Genomic DNA, 27842 nt, shown 5'->3' with positions numbered 1-27842 from the left:
TTCCAAAGCAATGCAGCACAATAAAACCAGTATGTCTCTAACATTTTGTATCTTTTTATGTGAGCAGTTTTGAGTTGAAATATTGTTGGTTTTAATTATCGTTTCCAGTTTATCTTTTTTTCTTTCTGATCACGGCATGGTAATATAAAAGTTCAATTTTATGTTATGTCACGATTTTCCTGAAAAATGTTGCTTTTGGGCTGATGAGGGACTGAGAAAATAATAGAAATTTTAGCAAACTTTGCATTGGGGGCGGTGTTCTATCAAGACAATATTAGAATATTCGCTTAGCAACCATGGCCGTAAACAGACAGCGGACGTCGTAAAGGGTAAAGAGGCTGGTGTTGAAAAGAGTCGAAACAGAACCCATTGTGGTGTTGGAGAGGAGTGAACCGCTGCCTGAGAGAAGGGGAAATGAGGCAATTCCGTGACCACAAAGGGACTCATGATAAGCGGACTGAAATGGACGTTACTGCACAACACAGACGGTGTTGTCCTTTGTGAAGAGGACTGCGTCGACCACTCGGAAAGATCCGGTATATGAAGAGTTAAGACTCGACATCCCAACTGTTTATTCCAGCAGCTAGCAGGCTAGCTGGCTAGATACCTAGGAGCTAGAAATTGGAAGACCGTGTGAGTTTGCTTGATAAAGATCTTCGTCGACCTTTGAAAAAGCTGTTGTTTTTAGACATTGGCGGCGGCGATTGGAAGTATCCGTCTCCCGCCTCGCAAGTAGCCGCAACTTTGAAGAATGATATCAACTGAGCGCTAAGCATTTTACTACTACAGACCCGGAGAAGAAAAAGTCAGACAGGTTTGTTTCACAGTTGTTTCTTCTCTTTGCAGCCCGCGTTGCAAACGAATCTAGCATTTAAATAACGTGACCTGGCACATCGTGAATTTCAGGAATCGCTTATATGTTAATTTTTGCAACCTCAACCATAACCATTTAAAGAAAAGCAAAAGCAAAAACTCTTTCTCCGGTTTTCAGTATGTGCTAACTTGAAAGGATGTTTGACACTGAGCGGCAGCACGACAGTGTTGTTTTTATAAACACATTCTTATCAGATGCCCACATACCCTGAACGGTAACAGGAAGTTTATTATTACTACCATCAGAGCTGCTGCTGGTGTCATTTTTGTTACAGCAGAACTACCACGGCATCTCGAAATTACCGTTTGGTATGTTGCCTGCCCTGCAATTATTCTTATTATCTTTTCGGTCATTCTTTATTGCACTGGGGAAACATTAGTCATGATAATGACACGTACTTAACCACAAGTTAATCTCGGCAATGACATTAAATAATGCACTAAAATGCAAGGGATTGTCATCATGAACAATGTACTTTACAGCCAGGCTGATGTGGTTAATATGATAGACTAAAATGTGCCCTCTAAATTCCTTTGTCTCTTTGTATGCTGAACGTATAAAATTAAAGCAACAATACTGGCGTTAGGACGGTATTTATTTGCTTGAGAGGCCATTCACATATTAGATTGGTTCATTAGAAAGTATTCCTTTTTTGTGAATTTTGTGAATTGCTTCCCAATTATTTGGCACTGTAGTTTTTGCCTACTCAAAAACACTGTACCTCAACAGGTTTCCATTTGGCCAACTTGATTTGGATTGATTTGCTATGTATTTGCCTTCGTTGTTGGCATGAGTGAACAGGAGGTTGAGCCACTTGCCCATCAGACAAAAAGGCTCAGGCACTGAAATTGAAAGCATAATTCAAAATAATAGCAGAATTGACTTGACCATGAGATTTCCGTGGAATAGTAATTACTGTACGCTCTTTGCAAACTCCTGCCCTTGATTTCTTCAAGGGAAAAATAGATTACCACAACAGTCCTACTGTTTAGTCCAGATAAAGCTTATAATAAGTCCTAAGGAATTTCTCTTTATAGTCTAATGAATACAATGGGCTGCTTAGAATTAATTTTTCCATAACAGGAGACTAATTGTGGAGCCTTTCTGCAAGGTTAGTCGACGAGGGAACTATGAAAATAAGTCAGATGCACTTAAGACGTACTGCTGGTTCTTGATTTGAATGTTTCTCAGCACTCAGCAGGGGAATGTTTTGTAACTGTAGCCTAAAAGCTCTCACGGGAGCAGTGTATTTTTTGATTTTGACCCCCAAACTCAGCAAATCAAACGGATAAAGCAAGTTCTACAACAGATGGAGCCACATTAGGATCGACCTTAAACAAAATAAAAAATGTCTCTGAGGTAATCAATTTTATTCTCTCCCCCCCTCGACACCACCAGCACTCCTAATGTATTCCCTATTTGTTTAAACTGAAGCTTGTTTTGGCAGCTTGTTTTAATCAGTTCAAGTGTAACCTAACTTGGATGACACATTTGTTTTGTAATGGCATTAACATGAGATTTCAATTTATGATAACTTTTCCAAACTCTTGCGCAGTGATTCTGGCTCATGAAAATGTGCACCTGTTTAAATTAAACAACACAAACATGTACGCAGTTGAGGAATCCAGAGCAAGTCTTCCCAGTTAGAGTGTGTCCTCCCAAACAGCTGCGGCAGTTTGGTGCAAAACAGATACCGCTGATACTCTCATTAAAACCTCCAGCTTTTGGTTTGGCCCAGAGATGAATGGACTAATGTTGATGTGGGGATGCTGCTAATTGGTGTATATTCTGAGGACTCAATGTTCCATTAGGCGTGCGAATGTTACTGTCATTCGTATCTCTCCATCACTGCCACATCTTTGCTGTACTGAGGCAATCCGGCTGTGGCTGAATGTTTTTTGTGATCAAACATTATTGACTCCCTCAGTCGATAACCTTGGCAACAGTAGTTCCTCTCTCCAGCTACAGCCGCACATTGCACTGGAAGAGGGGGTGGGTGAGAGGAGGCTTTTTCTGAGCTTTGAGTAGGGCTTCGTGGTAATGCCGGCGGTCTCCGGGGGTAGACGCGCTCATGTGTAGGTTTGTGTGTGTGTCCATTCAGAGATGGAGAACTGCTACTCTGTATTCAAGTTATCTCTTTCCATTCATTTCCATCACAAGAGCAATAGCTCAGAGTTTCTCTCACCTTTCTGTCCATTAGCTATACATCAGTTATATCTCTTTTTGCTCTCTGTCTATTGTACGTACTCCTACACTATATTCCAGTCCCTTTTCACCACTTCTTCTTTGCACTCTCCTTTGCATTTCCAGTGGAATTAATCAAGCATGTTCATGTGTGGCTCGACTTCATTATATCATGATGAAGTTTGGCCTCAGGTGCAGTGAAGGAGATGCGTTAGCCTGAGAGTTGCCTTGCCCTCGAATGCTATTATCTGAAACCGGTTTTACACAATGAGCTGTGGAAAAGATTATTCAAGAAGGAAATTTCTTTTTCAACCCCATCTTTTTTTTATCTAGGTTATTCTGTCAAAATCTAAGTTTAATAAAAGTTGAAATATTAGGATATTACGATGTTATCGTCATCTGCCTCGACCTTTGTCATTCTGTTTTAAGCCAACATGGGGCCTATTGCTTCATCTTGCGCCTTTTCTGTCCCAGTAATGAGCCATTTTGCGGCTCTTAACATCTGCCAAACTTGGAACATTTTGAATGCAAGACTCATCTCCCATGCATGAGGAGTCAGGCATCCTTTGATTTGCCCTCTTTTCTTTGCCTCTCTTTTCGAAACGCTCACCGCCGTACTTTGTAGACTGAGTGCGCTGAAAAACTTTTTTACCCCACTTTTGGCAGCGGCTGTGTATGATGAGAGGTAATTTGGTGCTTATTCTAAATAGGGTTCTCCTCTTGGTATTGTGCATCCCTCCTTCTCACAGAGTGCGGAGGGAGCAGAGGCACCGTGGGGAAGAATAAAGGAGAAGGTGGGGGGGGGGGGCTAATTTAAAACACAAGTTTTCTGTGGGCACAGTGAGGTTTGTCCAAAAGAAAACACTGCTTTAAATTTCACTGCCCTTCTATTCCGGTGGGTAACATCTGTGTTAGAATACAAAGCATCTGGCTTTAATTCAGAGCTTAAAGTGAACTTTACCCTTGTCAAAAACCTGAGTAGGCAACCTTGCCATAGAGCACTATACACTCTGCCTTCCTCTCTGCACATCCTGTTAAATAACTCAGCCATTGGGTGGCATACAGCAATAGAGAGTGACACAGATATATAAACGGTTTTGCAGGTGTACAATTCACAACAAGCAGTCTAGTGGGGTAATTACCAGGGAAAAATATCCCCGTCCTAAATTACCACACCGTCCTTCCAGTAATGTGTAGCAGCAGAAGCAGGCTATAAAAACAAATCTAGTAGCATTACAATTCTTATGCTCTCCTGCTCCTTGCTAAACAAAAGTACAGAATTGAAAATAAGCCATCGTCGGAAGATTCGTGCATTTCACTGTTTACATTTGAAGCATTTTAACATCTGCATTGTCTCTCATTAACAAGAAGAAAATGCCAGGTGTAGCTTATCCTTTCACTTAAGCAATTACTACGGTCATTGACATAATCCAAGTAACGCTCCATAGGTAATTGAGGCCTAACGCTTCCTCTAGAGGAGGGGAGGAATCTATCTATCCTCCTTGTGATGGCCGCCAGCTCGTGCATCTCATTATTCCGCGCGTTGTCTGTGTCTTGGTCCGGGGGCTTGCTCCAGCTTTCTGTTGCTCTCTGTAGCTTACTCTCAAGGATGAAGAGGTGAACATCTTTTTCTGGCACTTGGATGAGGTTATGTGTCGTCCTCTCTGAGCCCTTTGTTGACCCCAAGTAAATCTCTTATCTGCTCCCATGATCTTGCAGCCACATCCGCGCCTTCACTGCCTGTGTCAGATGCTAAATGGGAGTTGAATCGAAGTCGTATAGCAACAGGATATTCAGTCGGCTTCCTCTTGCTCCCTGTAGCAGGAGGCACGAGGCACACATCGTTTTGACTCCCACTGAGGTTGCTTTTTTTTTTTTTTTTTTTTTTTTTTTTTTTGAGTTGGGGGGGTCCTTCACACAAACTTCCTTATTTCCCATCTTCCATTATATCTTCCTTTTCCAATTTAATATAAATATCTTGCAGAATTCAAATTAGTTTTTTTTTTTTCTCTCTCCACACTGTTCAATTACTGTGTTGGCCTTCTTTTTAGCTCATTCTGAAAGAGGCTTGGGTTCATTTATCACATTGCAGGCATTCTGTCAAAGTCAGCTCGATGTAGACCTACAATTTCTTTATTTGCCTTGCTCGACTAAATGCATGACAAATTATCTTTTTGTACTTTTTTGCTTCTGAGATATCTCAGGTCAACGTGGGCACGAAGTAATATATTCAAAACATGTCCTCTAAATGATTCATTTGTACAGGCTAAAATTACTATCATTGTGCTTCATTATAGCACTGAAATATATAAATAAATGTCGTCCCATGTCTTGGAAATTGGTGACATATTACTATTAAGATTTACTGTAGCTATTTGGTTTAATACAGAGTTTTAAATGGTTTAAAGATCACCTATATTTAAAAGATGTGAAAGGAACTCTCATTCACTCTCGCTGTCGTATTATGGTAAGAAGAAAATCATATGCTCACTGTTGAGTTGAGTCACGTTACTTGAGTTACAGACTTGTGGCAAGAATAGAAAAATCCATGAATCATATTTTTCTTTTCTTTTAAAAAAAAAAAAAAAAAAAAAATGCAGTGTAGCTTTCTGTATTTCCCCTATTTGGATATGGTCTATTTTTACATTGCTGATGTTAGCCTGATCTGCTTGAGGTATTTTCAGACAGAGGTTTGAGGTAAGAACTAGCGTATTCAGCTTCTTATCTGACACTCCACAGCCGCACATCTCTCACAGCCGCTGCTCTCTTGGCTGCCTCCAGCCCCCGTGTCCTTCCAGATCTCCGCCACTTCGATCTGAAAGCAAAATGCAAGGAACCCATCGACACGCACACTAATCACACTAGTGTGCCTGCTCGTTAGCCATGCCCTCTCAAGTCAGCTGTCCTAATAGGCATGTCCTAATGAGCTCTAATTGAGGATGGCTAATTTGCATGGCCTGAGTCATTGTCTTTCTTAAAGCTACTTACAAGACTTATAAGATTCATTGCTAAAAAGCTGATTGGGGGGTCTAACATGGCTTCATCAAGGCCAGACTATGGGGGGGCTTGTGAGGTTTTCTGGGAGCATTGTTAAAGCACCATGAGCCCAAATTGTTGTCTCTTTCTTCCCTGCTCAGTTCTTACCGTTCCCTTCTCTGCTGACGTCACTATGCCTGCTGGAGGTATTCACAGACTCTTTTCCTCCCTCGACCACAAACGTTATTTTAGCGACACCAACCATTTTTCAAAGAAACAACTTCAAAGCGTGATTAAAACGAAGCAGGGCAACTCTGATCAAAGGTTAAACTACACACAGCGTGACTCTCTTCACAATGCAAAGTAAGATTTTTCCATTTGAAGCAAAAAAAAAAAAAGTCAAGACTTCTGAGCTCGGTGTAACTGTTGAGGTATGCAGACGGTGTGTAATTTTGCTGTGCATGGGAAGAAAAGTGATGGATACTTCTGTAGCTGCAGAGGGAGGTCCTCTGAGGAATCATCCTCAGAGTGCAGCACATTTTATTTATACTAGGAGAGGATGTTGTACATTTCCTCTTAATTTGATCACTGACACTTTATTTTCCCTTTTCCCATACTTTTATTTATCTTTCTTATGTTGGGGGAGTATACAAGAAATTATTTCCCAAAGAGAAGGAGCTCAAACAGGCACAGGCAGGTTTATTGCATTGGCTGTGGGCCATCTCATTTCTGCTCAAAAAGTAATGAAATCTCTCAAATGACCCAAGCAATTCAAATTTGTGAGACAATTTCATATGCCAGAGAAAGTGCTTCTTTGTTTTATAGGCGGTATTGCATGTTATGACTTAGGTTTTCAAGTTGCAGGCCCAGCAGAAGAAAAATTAAATAAACCCTTTTCACTTGTTATCCATAACCAAAAGGCCAATTTTGCTGTTTTATAAAATGTAGTGTTTTTTTTTTTTTGCCCTGATGTAATGAGTCCCTCTCTCTCTCTTTCTTTGCTTGATTTCAGGCCTGCTGGCTCGAGGTTGCACACAAACACCAAGAAGGGAGAACATGACTCACTGGTCTCTGCCAGAGACTGGCACGGGGCAGCTGTGCCAACCTCGCCCCTGCCTGCCACTTTAGAAGATACCCTGGTTAACCATGACAGAGAGGCATTGAGGTTAACTCCCTGACGATCATCTCAATACCTCTCCTCCTCCCTATCCCTCAAGACCCCCCCCACCCCTGCCCCGTCCCCATCATGCTGCGCTTCCTGCCTCTCAAACTTGGCCGCCTGTACCGCTGTCTGAAGCTCCTGTTGGTGGTGGGATTGTTTGTCATCTTGTTGATGAACACCCACAACCTGTTTGCCTCCTTCCAGAAGAATGAACTCACTGACAGACGCTTCATCAACCTCAACAAATGTCCCGCCTGCTTTGGCACCAGCTGGTGTCGCAAGTTCATGAACGGCCAGGTTTCCTTTGAGACCTGGGGCCGCCTGCGATTCCTAGATGTATTCAATGTCAAGAACGTTTACTTCGCCCAGTACGGTGAGCCCAGGGAGGGTACCCGCCGTGTGGTTCTCAAACGGCTCGGCTCCAACCAGGAGCTGGCCGAGATAGACCAGAAAATCTGCAAGAGGGCCACTGGCAGGCCGCGCTGTGACCTCATCCAGGCGATGTACAAGACTGAATTTGCCCGGATCAACGGTGACGTTCGTCTGCTCACCCCTGAGGTGGTGGAGGGCTGGTCAGACCTGGTGCACTGCCCCTCTCAGAGGCTGCTGGACCGTGTTGTCCGCAGGTATGCTGAGACCAAAGACTCAGGCAGCTTCCTGCTCAAGAACCTCAAGGACACAGAGAGAATGCAGCTGCTGATGACCTTGGCATTCAACCCCGAACCACTTGTACTACAGGTACTTTGTCTGTTTGAACTTTTGTCAGTGTTGTGTGTTTTCGGCACAAAATGTGTATGTGTGGGCTTTTAAGGTTATGTTTTTCATTTTCTGTTGAGGGATGCTGAGTGACTATTACAGCCTTTGAAGAAAATATTGCATCTTGATAAAGAGGTGTCTGTCAGCTGATCTGTGGCACCAGGTGTTTTCAGAGTAGTTGATAAGGCACAGCTCCTGGACTTTGCTACAAAGAGGAGGAGAGCATCTTTACAAAGTAAGCCAGGGTGCTGGCCCACAAAGCCCCCAGTAAATTACAGGGTTGGAATCCTCCTTTCCTCCCTCTTCTATAGATCTGAGATGAGCCATTACACCCTCCCTAAACTCTAGGCTACATCGAGACTACACACCCGCTATCTGGAGCACGAATATTCCTGTGCTTAGAATAGAGAGGGGTTTAAGAGCTGTGGCCTCCCAAAAGATGAGAGATTTTGGCTGGCGGCAATACTGCATATTTAACACTATATGTAGGGCAGTTTTGAATTATTCAAAGATGCATCTGTAAATGGCCCAAGTTGTTTTTAATTTTAATATACGTCTATGTCCGCTGGATCCTTGTCATTTGTGGGAGTCAGTAAGTGCAGGGACTCTACTCTCTACAGGGCTACTAAGTGGGGTCAGCACCAATATTCTTGTTCCTCCACTAATCTTCCAAAAGAATAGCGTTTTAAAGTTTGTGACCTGTATCACTGTCTTTATTTCAGCATTACAATATTAAAAAAAAAAGAAAAATAGGCTGAAATTTACATTGTGAATGAACTGGCGAAAATCAGAAGACATAGTTGTAAAAAATACAATGCCTTTTTGAGGATTTAGTGTTTAGTTTTGATGAGGCCGTGACTGATTGAACACTACTACAACAACCCATCTCTATTCGGTCAACCTGTACGTCAAAACAACCACACTGTATATCATATAAGCACTATCCACTTCCTTTTCCCCGCACTGATTTACAAGGAGCCAATCAATTTCAATTACAGTCTGGCATTGACTGGGTCTCGTGAGGGGACAGAACAACAGTGGTCATGCCCCGTGTAGACATTCAATAACTTACTCTGACCTCCAACAACACCCCTCACTCCCTCCCTCACTTACATATAGGGCTGGGCACCCCCAGGCATTTTCGGAGGACAAAAGGCGAAATCAGCCTTTTAGGTCGGTTGATCTATAAAATCTGATTAGACTTTCGCGGCCGCTTGCCCTCCCCCTACCTTCCTCTCTTCTCTTTTCATTCTCATTACAGCTTTCTTCTGTTCGTGCCATCCTTCCCTCTTTTTCTCTCTTTCTTTTTTTTTTTTTTTGTGTACGCTCCACAAGCTCTGGCCAGATAATTCCATCAGTGTTTTTAATGCCATTATGCCCCAGTTGAGAGGCTCTGTGAATCACCCTCCATTCTTATCTTGCACACATCACACACCAACGCATCATGCACACACATTGTCCACAGCACTCTTCGCTCCCTGCTCCGTGTATCCTTTCCATGTTTACGGGGACTCATGAATTGTTGATCTCATGCTGAACTTGTGACCTGTGGGCATAGGAAAGAACTGCGGGGTCTGTGTGCACACAAGGCCAGGGGTAACAGATGGTGAACTTAGTTTGTGGGGATGGATAATACACAAAGAAATGTGCCAGACGATATCGGAGAATCACAGATCTGGAGGGCCTTGACTGCTCGTCAGCATCGCTGAACTCAAAAGATGAGGAGGGAAATTTGCTGAGAAGCTGAGAGACCCTATGCACAAGGTTGGGCAGCAGTAGACCACAAAGAATTAATGGCGTCTATAGAGATTGGACAGGAGACTTGCTGTACTACAACACCTTGGTCTCCTTTTTTGCCAGAGGTTAGTGCTACTTCAGGGGGGACTGTTTTTAACTAAAGATAGAGGAATGTGGGCTGGATTTTATGTTCACTTATTTAATGAAACCTGATCCTTATTTCAACTATTAATCATCTAACCTTCTTGTCAGGCCTCGAGCAATGCTTCATTTTCCCTGCTATAGTTAAACACCTCTTCAGTAAGTTGGAGAGGCCAGTATCACTCAGTGTATAATTAAAATTTGCTGCATTTAAGTGTAAATGATTTTCTACTCTCATTAGTCGCCAGTGCTGTGTTTATGTGCGGTTTTTTTTTTCTGTCTCTCCTCTGGTTTTGTACAGTTGTATAATGTGAATAACATTTCTGCTGTCTGCTCAGTAAGCTGCACTCTCTCTTAGAATGGCTTCTGTTTCCAGTCTTTTGAAGCCACAGGCAGTAAATCGGCCCTGTTTTCACTATGAGAAACCAGACCTTCTTTGTCAGTGGGAAACAATCTGCTGTGTTGTTTCGGGTCTGGCCAACAATGCGTTTTCTGTGTGCTCTGCGGTACACAAGCACGCAGGCATCCACACACACACACACACACACACACACACACACACACACACACAAAACACCCCCACTCCTCTTGTCACGTGGAAGACAATTTGGCTTTGGGGAATAAATATTTTTGGAAGACAAAACGACGACAGCCAAACAAGAAAATCCTTGTGCAACGAGACTTCATCTGTTTTCTCTCTTGTTTCCTTTTAACCAATGCTGTTTGTCTTAAGGTTGCACAGATAAGTCGGCCCGGACAGGTTTCTGTTACTGCGATCAATCAACTTGTGTCAGGGGAGTTATCTCTTTGCCAGCTGGAGAAATGACATGATGCTGTTTAATTTTACCTCTTATTTGACAATAACTTGGTTTGCATGAAAAGTGAGTAATTCATTGTCCTCGTTTCCCCGGCTAGAATCTTATTTGCCATCCTTGGCTTCTTTCCTCCGGCTTGATGACTCACTGATTCATCAGGTGATGGTTGTGTTTGATGGAGTACATCTGGCTCAACCTTAAATTAGTTCGATTTAGCCTAGTCCTCCCTTCCAAATCATTAAGCTTGGTGAGTTAGCCAGGAGCATGTGACTGCACTCGCACCCTTTTTGGTCCTCAGCCCTGTCTTGCTCACTGAAGCTGAGAATAGGATGTGACAGGCCTGTGGGGTTAACTCAGTCAGCGGTGCTCTCATCTCCTCCAGACTAAAATCTCTGCTCTCCCAGACACCCCTCTCCCTCTTTTTATTACCATCTCTCCCCACCTTGCACAGATCCGCCTCCTCATTCAACACCCCGGCCTCACCTGACACAGAGACATACTCCACAGACGGCAGGAGCCTCTCTCGCAGCTCCGTCTGTTTTTCCCAGAACACATCTGACACTGATACTAAATCAGAGAAGAGACGGAAGACTAGAGATTAGAAAGATGACCTTATCTCCTAAGATTTTTGACAACAGCGTTTTAACGCCAATGCTAAAGTAAGCATTCACAGCGCTTTCAGCAAACACGCAAGCAGCTTGTTTGAATTATTTTAAATGGGGGGGGGGCCTCTCTGGTATGCTGCTGATTTAATGAGACCTCTGCATAATCTATTACGATGCTCATTTACTTTGGGAAGCTAAGCCAAAATAAAGGTGATAAATTTAGGATTTTTACTGGCACAAAGTGAAGCAAAGGTGGTGCCGCAACCATGACCTACTGAACCTCGATGTATTTTCTTTTTTTTTTAGTAGGAAGATAAATTTAAATGCACCAGGTCAAAAGTAGATGTGCAACCTGCCTACACCAGCTATGAGTCAGATAATCTTCTATCTGTATAATTAGAAACAAAAAATGAATCATGATTTGGCATTAAAACATGTTTTGAATGAAACAATAAAGAGGCTAGACAAACAATAATTATTGCAGAGATATTCTTTTTACATCTGTAACATAAAAACATCAAACAGGGACACCTTCGAATCGAATGCAATCCATTAAAACAGCCCTGCCATTCTTTACGAAGGTTAATTGTTACTTTACTCCTTTCTGAGACTGTCTCAGAGGCCACACAGGTAGTTTATGGTAGTGATGGATTGCACAGTAGGAAAATATATTGTCTACAGTAGTAAGACATTAGAGGAAAAAAAGTGGGACATGATACTTTTTGCACACTAAGATGGATGCATCGATCACAACATTTCTACAATAATTTATATTGCGGGGAAAAAAATCCTTTTATTTTCCACATGGTCATGCTCTGGCAAAGGATGGACAGTATGCCTTTATTTTGTCTGTGCAACGAAAATAAACTCTGCAATCTTATGGTCAGGCTTTCTGGGTCATGCCTCTTTTACAAAGAGGATCAAAGCTGTTTTGTTTTTAGTTTTATTTATTTCTTTTCATTTAATCACAGAGACGGCATGCTATCCCGGCTTAAGTGAGAGCTTTCTGTCTCTAAGGCCGGCTCAGTGGCTGAGGTCCACCGGTAAATAGTATTTAAGTTGCTAGTCTGTGATTAGCACCTTTGTTTTTGGGTCTGGGGGATTGTGACGCTCTTAGGACATAAGAGAGGAGGATGTGTACGCCGCTTAACCCTGCTTCAAGTGCTCCCAAACCCCCTTTCATTATTCTTATAGGCCTTTGTGTACAGACTGAATCCTGTTAGGATAAAACAGGGAGTTATCTGGGCCCGACTCCCCTCTTTTGGCTGCCCTCGCTGGATGGAGGCCCTGGTGGAAAAGGGAGAAGAGGAGGAGGAGGAGAGGAGCAGAGGGTTTGTGTGAGTGTGTCCGTGTGTTGTACAAGCCAGAGCCTTGTGGTGTTTTCCCCCCATTTGAATGAGCCAGACTGCTTGTGTTACCATAATCCTTTCTCTCTTTCTCCCTCTCTCCAAACACACACACACATACACACACACACACACACACACACACACACACACACACACACACACGCATGACAGCTGTGTTTGGTTAGGTAAATGCCTGTGGCCTAACCCCCCCTCCCTCCCTCCAATCCCACCCACCAGCTCCTTTTTTAGATTTCTCCCCCCACCCCCGACCCACAGCTTCCTACTGTTACAGCCTGCACCCCCTGCCTACCTTATGCCCTGCTCCTGGAGATGCAGCTCTGCAATGCAAGAGAATCTAACCCCATTCACAACTCTCCATGGGCCCCTTAAGATGGCCAATATGGATCTGTAACGAGTGGCTCTTTACTGTGCTGGTTCCCTGGAGAGCCTAATGTTAGAGCAAAATATGCTTTTTAGCACATCAGCTTTCCTGCAGTAATAAAACCGTACAGTGCATTAAAGCGTCAGGCACCTAGTTCTTGTCAGAAAATATGAGAGGTCAAGGATATACTGTTGTATCTCCCAGTCTTAAACATTTGGGCCCTTGGAATTGGTAAAATAACTTTATTTAATCAAATCCCTCACTGGTAGTGTAGATGTCAAAAGACCTGGCCACAGGCTGACACCTCTTAATGTTTGAAGTCTTTTCTTTCGTTTGAGATACTTGATTGCCCCTTGTGGGGAAAATCTCTGTGTTTTTTCTGTTCTGCAGAGAGGTTAGAGTGCAGGGTCAGTGACAGCAGTCTCCCTACTCACTACAACATTCGACTGCCCCCAAGATAATTGGCGCCTGCTCTGAAATACACAACCCTTGATGTAGGGCTCAAACCCACAGCCCTCAGGTCTGAGGCCAAGTTTCACTTGGGTTCCTCTCCAGCCATGTGGGCAGCAATACCACCTAGACTGAGTCAACACCGCTGCCTATGACTTAATACATTCCTCGTCTTCCAGCGGAGGGGATTTATGAGGTGGCTCTGTGCACAGTGGCTCAGGTTCAGGTCGGCAAAGGGTTTCATCTATCAGCTAGCAGCGGAGTGTGCACTAGCAACCCAGAGCTCCACTGTCCTGTGCTCTCATTCCTCATCCTGCTCTCATTCTCTCTCTACAGAGCAGAGGCCTGCAGAACTCGAAGACCCGGCTAACCCATTTCTATCACTGTTTGGCTGAGCTCACCTAATCATGTGCGCGCTCTTTCCCTCTTCTGTGCCGCACAAGCCAACTGTACGTGGTCTTACTCAGACTCTCCACCTGACTTCTTGGTTTTGCTTTTTCATCTGAGCTCGGTGTTTTTTGACCTCTTACTTTCTTATTGGCTCTGACTTCTCACACGCACGCACGCCCCACACACACCCAGCAGCCCTTTATAGTTTCAGTCTTCTTCATTCAACGATTTTCCTTTTTCCCAAGACCGCTGCCAGCTCTACACACTGTGACTTTGCACTCTTTGAACTGCATGTCTGGTAGAGAAAAAGGCAGGGCCTATTCTAAATTCAGATACATACACTTTACGGTCTCTGTGTCTCGCTGCTCTTCATTCTTTCTCACAGACACACACATATTCTCCTCAGCTTGGTGCTCTGACTTGGCGTTTCCTGGCCTCCGTGTCTGGAACAGACAGCATCACTGCCCTGTATTGCAGGGTTTGGGGATGGAACAAAGTGGGGGGGGGGTTAGCAGGAGAAACAGCTGCAGCAGCAGGAGACAGGAGAAAAAGAGAAGAAAGAGGCTGCGCCATGTGTGCCAAGATGAGGAGTTAACGCCGGCTCCCCTGTGGGGCCTGAGCTCTCGCTGCGGACTAACCAACTGGATTTTAAACTTAAATGGCCAGCAAAATGCCAGACGGGGCTCGCCGCACATCCTCCAGATACACAAGGTCAACAGGAGAGCTGCACAGTAAAGCGACATGTTTTTACTAGTCCAGCTTGGCAGACCCAGCCTTGCAGAGCAGATGTGTCTCCTTCTTAACGCTAAGCCCCTTTGATAAACAGGCTGAATAATGTTCATTTTGCAACATCGTGGCTGAAAGGGGTTTTCTTGTTGCTGTTGCTTTTGCTGTTGCTGTTGTTGTGTTCTGACTAAACGTGCCTGTCCGCCACGCTTCCTCAACTTTACCGTTTGATCCCCGGACTCTCAACGAGTCCTGTCCCAACTTGTTTGCTGTGAAGCAGTGGGGTTTTGTTGAGGACAGAAAATGTTGAGAATTTACACCACACCCTGCTCAGGGCTTTCACGAGCTGCACACATGAAACACCTCCGTGGCAAACTACTAATTTCCTTCTTGCTGTAAGTAGTTGTGGTTGCAGGATGAAGGCGACTGAATTCCTTTCAAATCTTGCATTTATAATCACAGCTGTGTGTCCACCATATTTGCGTGTGCGTGTGTGCGCATCTGTGTATGTATATGCGTGTTTGATGGAACAGCGTCCTTTGCGGGCCAGCCAAAGCAATATCTTGGGAGCTGCTCATGTTTACTCGGCCCCTGAATAGAGGTTGTTATCAGCCCTGGTCACGTTGCATGTTCTCATTCACATGCACTTGGATCCAGTTTCACATAGACACACACAAACATGCACACATGCACAAAGAGCCTCTTTCGAACTCTCTCTCTCACACACACACACACACACACACACACAAACACAAACACACACACACACGCCCACGCCCTCCCCTGAGTGGTCCAGTAGAAGGGCATGCCTTTGTCAGCAGATGTCAGGACGCAGGTGTGTGTTCCTGTGCCTCTCGCTCCATTCGTTTCATCCTCTTCTCCAGAGGCTGCCCATTTGTCTGTGGCCCTGTTTCATTTCAGCCCACTCCAATCTCCCCCCCAAGAGGATGCCGTGTGTCTGTTGTATTACAGAGAGGGGGGTGGAAAGCACAAACACCCCCAGTCAATGCTACTCTAGTGCAACGGCACAACCTTTCAGGATTAGATTAGTCAGACTTGGGCCTAGAAGTCACTGTGAGGTCGTCTTTAATGAGAAGAATCTGTTTTGGTCTGTTTTCCACCCCTTGCTTTCATTGTCTCCTGAGCCAGGCTCATTATTTCTGTAACGCTACAAGAAATTTTAGGAAAAAAATTTAAATAAAAAATGTACCGAAAATAAGAGCATCTGGCACCAGGTCTATAAGTTAAAGGTTTTACTAAGCAGGAGATAAAAGGTTTTTATCCAATGTCAGGGACAAGAGCTGATAAGACCTTTAAAGCCGTAAAAGTTGCTGGGATGTGTCATTGGCAGTTTTGCAACCTCAGCATTTTCCAGTAGCATAACATCACTGGGAGACACCTGGAGAAATTCACTACCTGTGCAGTCCCCACACATACACACTTCAGTACCTCCCAAGTCTGCTCGGAGATAATGCCGTGGATGTAATATTAGGCTGGGCTTTCCAATTTATTTCTCCCCCTCCTCAACGCCTCATTGCGGATGTTAATGACTTCTGCAGAGTAACCGTTTAAAGGGTGCTAAGGGAGAATGATTGGTGAGACACGTGGAGTATTTATCAACCCCTGCATTGGGCGCGTATGAATCCAAAGCTCTCGTACCCACTTCCATGTGCCTGCCTACACTGTTCAGTAGTTCTCACCTTTAGACTTCTGCATATAAAACTTAAATAAAGGAAGCTCATAAAAATGGCACCAAGGTATGAGTTGTCAGGACCCCGGTAATTGACGCGGCGCACTGAGCCTGTCAGTGCAGCGAATGAGCGACAGCTATGTTAGGAACCGCGGACGAGGGCCGCACAGACATGAAGGCGTTCTCATAACAGCCATTGACAGTGTCTGAAAGTAGCCGTAGGGCATTCATCCTTCTCCTCCCTCCCATCAGCCAACCCCCCCCCCACCCCCCACCCCCCATCTGCCGCCGCTCTACTTTTTCTCCCATTCAGGCTGCAACCTGACAACAAAGAGAGAGATGTGTTTAGCAGGCAGGTCTTTGCTGGTTTATTCCTCCTGTCCACTGGAGCGGAGAAGTGAAAGACACTCTGTTTGTGTCTTCTGTTTGCTGTCTCCATCGTATTCTCTCTTCTCCTTTCTTGCTCTCCCACCCGCCACCCTCCCCCGCCACCTCTTCCCCACATCTATCCATCCACCCTGCAGGGGTGAGAGAGGGAGGATAGTGTTTTACATCGCAGGTTTAGCCGCAGCATTGGACAGGCTAAGTTTTGTCAACAAGACCAAGAGCCGCTTAGATTTGCAGCAACATAAAGCGATCTGAGGTTTGAATCTGGGTCGAAGGGAAGCGGGCCTAATAGGGATGTACCACCAACTGATCCAGCTTCAACCTAATCTTTCTATACCAACTTCAGAAATTAGAAAGCCATTTTAGATATTTAGCCTGTTAAGTCTCTAATCCTAAAATCTCACATGTCACGATGCTTGTTAGCTAGCAATATCTCAGTAGTCCTGGATTGTCTCTTTTTCAGCCGGTATTCAGTGCAGTCAGTCCACCATTATCCTTTGTTTCTTGGTATCTGCTGGAATCCCTCACTTTTTTTTTTCTTTTTTTTTTTTTCTTTTTGAGACATACCTACTTCCTCAGATTCTTCTTCCTGTCAACTTTGTAACATCAGAAAATGCAGAGGAAGGCTATTAAGCCATGAGTTTTAGGGAAGTTCGGTGAGTCATTGCCAAGTCTAAGGACGACAGGAACAGACAGACAGGCTGCTGGAAGCCAGTAGTGCTCTCTGGACAGACTTTTGTCTGGCTCACAATTGATTGGGTCACCTCAGGGAAATGGGCTCGACCAAGACTGCACTGCATGCAACTTATCATTGTCCTCCCCTTTTGGTGGTGGATCTTTCTTAAAACTGATGGGAACATGAGATTCGCCCAAGGTATAGATTTACACCGCTAAAACAGACTGCGATAGACTGTGAAAGTGTGCCTCTGTTTTTGCTGCTGTTGCATCAAGATTTCAATTTTTCATCCTTAAGATTATTCCAAGGTTGTTTGTCCAGTCAAGGACCCCTTGGCATTCTTAGCCCTCACTTAGAATTGCAAGCAGCTTGTTGTATCACGTACTATAGTACAGGTAGGATACATATGCTTTGTCCTTCAGTACACTTAGCAAATTATAGCCCAGTCAAGGGGTGTAATAAAGCAGCTTAAGAGCAGCATAGTTTGAGGAGTGTCTGAGATAAAAATGTCTCGGCACTAGTCAGTGGTATATTAATGAACCTGCAAATTACTGCATCGCCACCAAACCATGGTTTCTTTGTCAAATGCACTTCCTCAATGCCAAAGTCTCTATGTGGCAAGAGTCCAGCTGGTGTCTTTGAGATACAGCAGACTTAAAAAATATATGTTTTTAAATAATTTGTATTCCATTAAAGTTTCAAGGGAGTTAGGGCAGCCATGCATATTTAACCCCCTCCTGTCCCATGGCAGAAATTGAAAGCTGGTGAGATATTGAATTACCACGTGTAAAGTAAGACGCAACAGTCATAGTAGTTCACACCTCACCTGCAGCAACATGGTGTGTTCCCTGCCATATCTTCGATACAATTGGGTTTCAGAGAAGGAGGGCTGCTGAGGCTGCCGTGAAACATGAGTGCTCCTGGTTCTCTGTCTGTGTCTGTGCGGTGGCTGCCTGCCAGAAACAGCAGCCTAAGAGAGATTTGTTACATAGGAATTGTGGGCTATCATTAAGCTAGCATATGCCCGGGTGTTTATTGTAAAAGATAGAAGCCTATGGCAGGAGGGTTTATTGTAAAAGATGGGAGCTTATCACTTGTAGCAAAACACATGTGGGCTGCAAAAAAAAAAAGAAAAAAAAAGGGGGGATTTCATTGTATTATTTTCCATTAATTTGTCCACACATTGTGATAGCCTGTGGCAATGAAATGGATGAGGAGGAGGGAAAGAGATGTAGGGAAAGTGTGAGACACCAGAGCTCATGGAGAGAGAGATGGAAGCAATAACGAGACCTACAAAACCCTGTCCCTTAGCAGCCCAAGTTTTCCAAATGCACTTTATGCCCAACTCATTTAAGTTGTCTGTGTGTTTGTGTTTGTCTGCGTGCGTGCGTGCGTGCGTGCGTGCGTGCGTGTGTTTGCCAGTGCAAACGTTACCGCTTGACCTTGAGTGATTGCAGATGATGGCGCATGTGTGCCTGTTTTCATTGACCTCAATAAAGTGGGGTAAATCTGAGACAGATTAGGGTATTGTGCAGCAGCAGTGATACCACTTCCTGCTAGCGGTATTACCTTGTTATTATCAGTCGGTTTTAACCCATAATACACAGCGATTTCTTGTCAGCGTGCCCAAACTGCATTAACTTGGTTAGCCAACATCATGCTGCAGTTTAAATCACCCCGCTGCTGCATCACAACACATCAGGCTTTCCTGCTAACGGCTGCTTACCACAAATCACCTCCTATCAGTTCTCTGGAAGCACCGAGTCTAGCAGCGTACATCAGCTCATAGCTGTAGGGCTTTAACACAAACTGGCCCTTTTCTTTTATTAAATTTAATCTGTTATACCCAGTGCCGGCTTTGTTTCACGTGATCCTTTGGCAGATTTTCAACTATTGTACTTAAAATTGTGTATTAACAACTACCCAAGGCTGCACATGGCAACTTTGTGATTGGTCTCTGTAAAAAAATGTTTTTTTTTTTTTTTTTTTGCCTCTGTACTGAGAAACTGATTTCTGTGCAAGATAAACAAATATTTTCTGACAACCTGAAGTTTCTCACAACTCATGTTTTAGCCTCTGTTTTTTCAAAGCCAATGGGGTATTTCTTTCAGCCAACTCTACTCTACACAGCTTGACTTCTTTTATCTCTGTTTCTAAATCAACCATTTCTGTTCTCATTTGTCTCTCCTTCCCAGAGCTTTCCTTCAGACGAAGGGTGGCCATTCGCCAAGTACCTGGGAGCATGTGGGCGTGTGGTAGCTGTCAACTACGTGGGCGAGGAGCTGTGGAGCTTCTACAACGCACCCTGGGAGAAGAGGGTCGACTTGGCGCGCCAGCTGATGGACATCGCCGAGCAGCTCACCAACAACGACTTTGATTTTGCCCTCTACCTGCTCGATGTCAGCTTTGATAACTTTGCAGTCGGCCCACGCGATGGAAAGGTTATCGTTGTTGACGCCGAGAACGTTCTCGTGGCAGACAAAAGGCTGATCAAGCAGAGTGAGTGGCAGCGTCCATCATTACCTGAACACACATGTACTCTGTGTGTGGGTGTATCTTCATACGTCTGTGAATAATGCCCGATAGTTATTACCCCAATTGCTATGACAATTTGTCTTTGTTCGCGCAGATTGCACGTCTATCACACTTTAAACATTACCACCTCTGAGGCGCCATAAGAGAAATGCTGCTCATTTTTACAGCATACTATTTACATTAACACTTAAGGCTACTTCACACTCAAATTATAGAGCTGTCATTGGTGGTTTAATACTTGTTTGAGATTTATTGCTTTTCTTAAATGAAAAAAAGTGATAATTAACCATTCATTTTATTCATAAGACTAATCATGCAGTGGCTGTTCGTCCTTTCCAAAGTCTAATTGAGTATTACAGACTTTCCAAAAGCCAGATTGTGATTTAAACATTGACCAGAGCTCGGATTCTCTAGAAAGCTCTGCACTTAATGTGAGGACTATAACAGCCAACTGTAGCTTATGAGGCAGTGACGAAGGTTTGAGTAAGGGCCTCGAGGGACAGACGGCTGTGGGCAAATCTGCACATGCTTGAAGCCTCCTCTCTTCTAAGAATTACATGCCTCCAGCAGCCCTTCTGCCTTCGACACACTCGTCCCCATCAAAGCAAAGATAGTTCGGATAACAAGCCATCTCCTCTGCCCTAGTTTTTTTTTTGCCTCTCAGAATAAACCTCATAACAAGGACAGAGAGAGCCATACATCACACACTCAGTGTGGCAGTTTCCTCCACCTCAGCCCCCCTTCCTGGGGTTACTTCAGAGAGAGGGACGACCACCCAGTCAGGCTCTGAGATTTGTCCCGTCCTGTGGAAATCCTATTAAAGTGATAAACTGTTGTGTCGCTAGGTGTTGAGGTTCGACCATTGTGCCCTTTGACAGATATGAACTATTGTCTGTGTGTGTGTGTGTGTGTGTGTGTGTGTGTGTGTGTGTGTGTGCGTGCGTGCGTGCGTGCGTGCGTGCGTGCGCGCGCAACTGATTGTGTGTGGACACTTTTTTTTTTTTTAAGTTGGAGGGGAAGTGTTGTGATGAATTAATCCTGAGATAAACTGCTGTTTTGCCAAATTATAAGATCTAACACCAGAAAACCACAAATAGATGTACAACATGTCAAGGTCTGTCAACATGCCCTATAGTTTCTCCCCTTGAGTTTATACTTGATTTCCTGTGCGATTATGTTTGTTTGTTGGTTTTTACCAATAGCTGCAATTTTCCACCCTGTCACACTCGCCCTTTGCAAGTCCCGAAGCACAATCCAGGTTGAGACTCCCTTTGTCTGGCCAACACATTTAGAGCTTGACAACTCAAGCTGCTTACCCTCGCCCTTCAGAGTTTAAGCCTCAAGAATGTTTATGTGCTTCTTGTGTGTTTGTGGGCCTGGATCTGTGTGTGTGTGTGTGTGTGTGTGTGTGTGTGTGTGTGTGTGTTTGTGTGTTTGTGTGTCTGTGTGTGTGCCAAGAGCCAGGTTGCAGCAGGACGAAGAGGGATGACGGCAGTAATGAGCATTACGAGGTCACGGCCATGTGTCGGGACAGCGGTAGGAAATGGGCACTATAACCTCCCAAGGCTCCAACAAGCAGAGAATCCGATCCCTACAATTAGAGCCCAAGTTTGAAAGCGAGTTCAAGTGTGTGTGGTGCGAATCTCATCAGTCTAAACTGAGGCCAATTGATTTGCAAATCAAATGCGCAGAAAGCTACGCGCCGTTCCACCCTCTCGTTAGGGGCATCCATATTGATGCGGCGGGTTTGCGGTAAGATAAAATGCATGCCGTGTTCAAGTTGTGCCGTGCGCGGTGTGTTTGCACAGTCCAGTGGTGCGAAAGGAGCCATTCCCCATCATTGGGTTTATAGCGTTTGAGGATGGTTTCACCCCCAGTGGTTTTTGGAAATACATGCTGTATAATGTAACACACACTTCACTCACTCTCATTCTCTTCCCTCCTCGACACGATCGCTGACTGACTTACACAAACACACATGCAACAGCACTTGTCACACGCACACACACAGGCAGTCTCTCTCTCTCTTTCTCTCACTTTCAATAATCCAACACGGGCGTGCATTGTGAAAAACCGGTTCGTACTCTTGAATGTCACCAGTAAGGCCACGCTAACAAGCATTTCAGGCCCAATGTCCCTTCTCGGCTCAGCCCTGAGAAGGCAGAGGAGTGAGGTGAATGTATACAAGTACGACCTGAGCTCCTTAACATGGAAGATTCCACATACGTAAGAGACACGAGAGGCTAGACAGCCTAGCCTGTCCACTGCTCTCCCGCTCATTTGAATTGGAAATGATTTTGTTTGCTTTGGAAATGTTGTAGCTTTGTTACACTCAGTCCTGCTGTAAGAATGGAACAGAGGGGATTGAGGTACAAGCAAATAGACCTCAGACTTCTTTTTGCTTTTAGTTGAGCCTCAAAGTGCTTTTTTTTTTGCTGTGCTCATCTTCATCCTTGAGCATGAACCTTCTCCTCCCTCCTGTTCTTTTGAGGCACTCTGTTTGCGTGTGTGTGTGTGTGTGTGTGCGTCAGTGCGATTGAACAAGAATAGGACAGTCTCCTGATGCCATCTGTCAATCAGTGCTGAGGTGTGATGCATGGCCAGCTCTGAAACATTAATTGCTTTCACCTCACCTTGCTGCTTATGCGTGCATCTCTTTAAATATGTGTGTGTGTGTGTGTGTGTGTGTGTGTGTGTGTGTGTGTGTGTGTGTGTGTGTGTGCGTGCGTGCGTGCGTGCGTGCGTGCGTGCGTGTGCGCGCGCACGCTCATGGCATGCATACACAGGCAGATCCATCTTCATCACCTACACTGATTGAGGTTGATGTGCCCCTCCTCTTCGGGGGGCCACATGGGCCCCTTGCTAACAGGGCAGCGCTGGATGTTTGATTGAGCTGTTCTGATGAGCCAGAGGAGAAGTGCATTACAACGCTGATACACTGATTATGTGTTTGCATCCTCTGGGTCCGTCCCCCTCCCAACTATGTTATTGATCTGCTTTTTAACGCACAAACCAATAGCTCTCTCATCATTCCAGGTTATTTTCCCCCCCGCACAATCCCCTTAAGAGAAAAAGCAACGTGAAATGAGCTTGAGAAAGAATTTTATTTGCTCAATAAATCTGGAAAGTGGTTCATTTCTGTCAAATGAAACGGTAGATGAGTTGTTTGGCTGTGTGCTTTGAAAACGAATTTCGTTTTAGTGCCCGTGGGATGTCAAAAGTGGCACCTTGGTCCTGTCAGCTTCTGGTCAGGTTAATGTCATTGAAAAACTCTTGTTCTTTAGTCAGATGCGGTTGACCAGTGGATTGTTATCACTTAAAATCAGTTATGTTTCAAATTTGATGGTCGAGAAAAATTCTCATGACACAAAAAAGAGGCCATCTACTGTAAACTACAGGCTGGTTGGAGCTCCTAAGCCATATACAAAAAATGTTTAAATGCATTTTTCTCTGCAATAAATTCAGGACCTCGTGGCTGTATGATTTTCATCAGACAAACTTTACAAGACCTAACATCCTGATCTCAGTACATATTCACCTGATGAAAGCTGTAAGAAACAAGATTATGATCCAGTAAATGCTTTTATATATTTGAAATGAATGTTATGCATCTACGACTCCATCAACATAATTGACTATTTTTTACGATCAGTATATTTTTTTTTTTACAGCCGCGTGTTAATTCAACTGTCTCTCTGTTTCCCTGCAGACAAGCCAGAAAACTATGACGTGTGGTATGAGAGCCGCTTTGAGGAGTGCGACAGGGAGGCCTGCCTGTCTTTCTCCAAGGACTCTCTTTGTTCCAGGGTCACTGTGGACCACAACTACTATGCCGTTTGCCAGAACCTGCTGTCGCGGTACGCTACCTGGCGGGGCACCACTGGAGGCCTCCTCCACGACCCTCCCGCCCACATAGCCAAAGATGGACAACTCGAGGTTCTGTTGGACGAGTGCACCAAACCCAAAAAGCGCTACGGCCGCTTCCAGGCGGCAAAGGAACTGCGCGAATACCTCACACAGCTAGCTGCCGCTTCCTCCTCTGCTACGGCCAGGTAATGAATGGAGTCGGCGTTAGCCTTAAGCACTGAGAGACTGGATCGTGTACTCTTTATCTCTGGACTCTTAAGATCCTGGTTCTTGTACATGATGTCATTCGCTCCCTTTTGTGCGCTGGAGCAGGAAGGTGTTAGAGGTCTTGCATCAGGAAGTGTAAGAATCAAACTTCAAAGCAGATTTGTTAAAGCTCAAGCTTTTACCTGACTTTGCTCCTGTGTGAAAAAGGAGTATGGCGCTAAGAGATTCTGGTTAGAACCAGGATAGAGAAGGGATAGAAGTAACTTCTCCTCTACCAGGGTGGTCCTGCCATCTCTTTGGGGGAGGGAGGGGGGGAGAGAGAGAAAGGGCTCTGGTGAACGCACCCTTCACTGGACCCAGGCTAACGCAAACCAGAGCGTCCAGGCAAACAACAGCAGCAACATCACTCAGCCCTGAACACATCCATCCTGCCGTTCACTCCTCGATTCATCAGAACTGTTGTGTTTTATAACATTAAACCCTAACACCTGTTTCATTATGCCCCCAGGATCTCTTGTTGGTTTTTTTTTATTTCATTTTATTTTTCCAGGGCTGAATTTAAGTAGATTGGTGCGTTTACATTTTTGCTGTGCCATGGCTTTTTTTTTTCTCTCTGTAGCATGGCTGCAGGGAAGGTGGAGGTAGCATGAATCTCCCACTTTCAGGCAGCAGGGAAGGCCGAGCTACTGCGGGTAGAGCAGAGAGAGGCAGGGGGTTGGGTTTTGGCTTTTCAAGAAAAAGAAAACCCTCGACGGCTATATAAGTCCAATTTCCTGCTACTTCAATCAATCACTCGATTTCCAGGTTCCAGGATTGTGGCAATCATCTTTTTGTTTTTTGGAGTGTTTTATTTTTCCCTTTAATAGGAACCAGAGAGAGTGAAAAAGTGGTACATAGGAAAAGGAAAGGGGTGATTGGACAGTGGTGACCCCTTGATGCAGATGTGCCTATACCAAAGAGGCTGTATGTAATATTAAAAACCCCGAGCAGTACAGTGACAGCACCTTTCCCTCCAGTTGTTCCCCACTAGAGCTGTCCAAAGGAACCTTAATGTGTACACAATCTTCTTATGAGCCAGCAGGCCGGCATACTGACTTTCTCCTCAGTACCAAGACAAAGATTGCCAATACTTCCTCTCACACAAGCCCCAATGCTTTGCTAATATCCCTTAGGATTGATAAATGATGATGAGTTCAGCCCAAACACATTTCTCTGCAATAAGGTTGAAAAAGCTTGACTTAGAAAAAACAAAAGAAAAAACGGGAAAATGAAGTGATTCTTAAGAGGACTGAAAAACACCATAAAACTGGCCTCCAGTGCCAGATTCTCTTTCTAAATGTCTGTAATCGATAAACGAATCCTGTTGTTAAACGTCTCCTACCAGTCTTGGGTGCCATAAGCTCTATCAAGCAAATGGTGTAATAAAGGGAATGAACAGATCCTATTTTCTTTTTTTTTTTTTTCCTTGCTCCAGAACCGGCTTCTGACCTGTATTTTAGGTTTTACAGGCCCGGAATTTCAGTTGAATATTTAAACACTAAGCACCGCTTAGAGGTCGGGTTGATTTTACATTCGGAGGACCAGCTAATTAAAGCATAATCCCAAATATAGGTTCATTGGGGAATGGATTATTAGAAATCTTCCTCAACGTTTAACAAAAGAAAATCCCCCCTTCTCGCCCCATATGTTGCGTACGTCATCTGTCTTGAAGTTGTGACTCAGACTCTTAAAGTCCCAGTGGAGTGTTGTGTAGCACGGTCAATGAACAGGCCAATAATCTAGTAAATATGAGTCACTCACACATCAGAGCCGTTGCTTTTGGTCTCCTGCAAGGCCAAGAGAGCTGATGTGACCCCTGTCAGTTTGGAAAAGCAATAAAGAGAAGTTTGGCTAATGTATTTCTGGTTTTGGAGCATCCCCCTCCTTTGTTGTTAGATATATTTCTGTTTTTCCCCCTGTCTGGAGGAACCTGGAGGGATTTGTACGTGCATAACTAACTGTTCACTTTTGTACTGTAATTTTTCTTTTGAGTATTATATCAGCATTGTCTGATTTTTCCTGTGCCTTTCATTCAAAAGTTGTATTGACAACTTTTAGTGGGTTTAAATATTAAAATAAATGAAGATATATATATATATATATATATATAGATATATACAATTACGCTCTGTGTGGACTCTTCTTGATTCTGTCTCAATCTTGTTCTCATAATTGACCATGTAACTTACATATTACCGTTTTAAATTTTAATTCAGTGTGGCACAGCTGGATATCAGTGTTTGCCAATTCCCATTCCTTTTTTCTCGTTCCTCCTCCTCGATTTTGATCTTTCATATCTTCATCTTTCCTCTGATTTGGATCCTAGCGCGGGTTCCCTTTGTTGTGCTCTCCACTCAGCTAGGATGCCAGTCCAGTCCTTTCCATATTTGGTGGAGATCATTTTTGATAAGAGTTTTAGAGGAGCTTTAATTCTAAAAACATAAACCATATTGCATTCTCACATACATAGATACTCATTGCCGTATGGATTTTATTTTTTAACTCGGCTCTTTCTGCTCATTATTTTTGTGCGTGCGTGCGTGCGTGCGTGCGTGTGTGCATAGTATTTTTAGTGTGTGTGTGGAGTATAGTCCTTGCTAATTCAATAGCTCTTCTGTCTCTCGCTGTCTCTCTCTCCCTCTCCCTCTCTCTCTCTCTCTGTCTCTGTCTGTCTTGAGCCAGCTCATGCTCGTAGCATAAAAGCCTGTGGTGGAACAAAGTAGTGCTTGAGCCAGAACCAAAATTAGAAGCTACATGACTGACACTCACTGCCTCTCTTTCTCTCTCTCTCTCTCTCTCCTCTCTCTCTCTCTCTCTCTCTCTCTCTCTCTCTCTCTCTCTCTCTCTCTCTCTCCCTCCCTTTTTTTTCCCCCTCTGTCTCTCTCCGTGGTCATTTCTCCACCTCTTCCCTTCTCCTTCTCTGTAATTGTGCTTCTCTTTGACACACCCGCTGGTTTGTGTGGAGAGTTGATGTCACACTCATTGTGGTGAAGTGCTGTTTAGCCCTCTGCGCTGTAGCTACACTTAGCCCAGCTGATGAATGGCTCCGGGGTTGGCTGGCTATAGGAAAACACCACAGAAAACGAATGAGGCACCAGGCGCTCTGCAGCCACCCTCGAAGTTTAAATAAACATGAGGCCATTTCAAGGCACAGCCACCGGGGACTTTGTACATTGAACAGGAAGGAGGTGGATATGATGGAAAAAATAAATAAAATGAGACAATACAGTCGAGGAGGAAGAGCATCTGGAAATGTATAAACTCTAAACTACAGCAAATATAACCTCAATGCATTATCCAATTTGCTGCGAGAGAGTTTCCCTCCATAAATTGCAGTCTAAGTTGTCAAAGCCACAATGGAGGCAAGAGCAGCTTATTTTTTGCATATTGTGTTTCGCAGCTTTGCAGCCACTACCCAAAGGAAGAGTAGATATTGTTGTAATTCATCTGCCAGTGGTTGAGACGATGGGGAGCATTACAAACAGGTAGCAAGTAATTGTGCTGTCTGTCATGTGACTCCCTTTGCCATATCAGCAGGCACTTTGCGCAAATCCAAAGCATTTTGAAATCCAACCCCGAATTCCTGCTTATCAGCATGCGGGAAGTCTGAAAGGCAGAGGTGGAAAGCATTGTAAAGTGTTCCGCAACCATATTATCTAAATCTCTACATGACTTCAGCCTCGCCTGTCATATGCCAAAACCTGGCAAACCGCTGATATCTTATTCAGGTCATAAAACCGAGAGTGAGAGAACTGCCATATGTTAGCTTACAGCAACAAAAGGGGATGAAAAATGAGCAGCAACAAAAAAAAAAAAAAAAAAAAAAAAGGGGGGAAAGTTTCTTGGTTGCTGTTGCTCGGCTAACGTGATGTAAAGTCTATTTCATGCTCTGGC

At 44.2% G+C, this 27842-nt stretch overlaps 1 protein-coding gene across 1 annotated transcript; it reads left to right on the top strand.

Moving 5' to 3' along the window:
• The first annotated feature begins 350 nt into the window (after positions 1-350).
• dipk2ab (divergent protein kinase domain 2Ab) lies at positions 351-26072 on the top strand. The gene is made up of 4 exons (XM_056364709.1): positions 351-814; positions 7047-7934; positions 19496-19799; positions 23545-26072. The coding sequence occupies exons 2-4, from the start codon at positions 7281-7283 to the stop codon at positions 23889-23891; spliced, it is 1305 nt and encodes a 434-aa protein (XP_056220684.1). The 5' UTR covers positions 351-814; positions 7047-7280; the 3' UTR covers positions 23892-26072.
• Positions 26073-27842: the final 1770 nt, after the last annotated feature.

This window comes from Seriola aureovittata, chromosome 20, assembly GCF_021018895.1.
Source record: "Seriola aureovittata isolate HTS-2021-v1 ecotype China chromosome 20, ASM2101889v1, whole genome shotgun sequence".
In the NCBI taxonomy this organism is placed as follows: Eukaryota; Metazoa; Chordata; class Actinopteri; order Carangiformes; family Carangidae; genus Seriola; species Seriola aureovittata.
The sequence above is the reverse complement of the archived record's forward strand: the minus strand, read 5'-3'. Positions and strand labels throughout refer to the sequence as shown.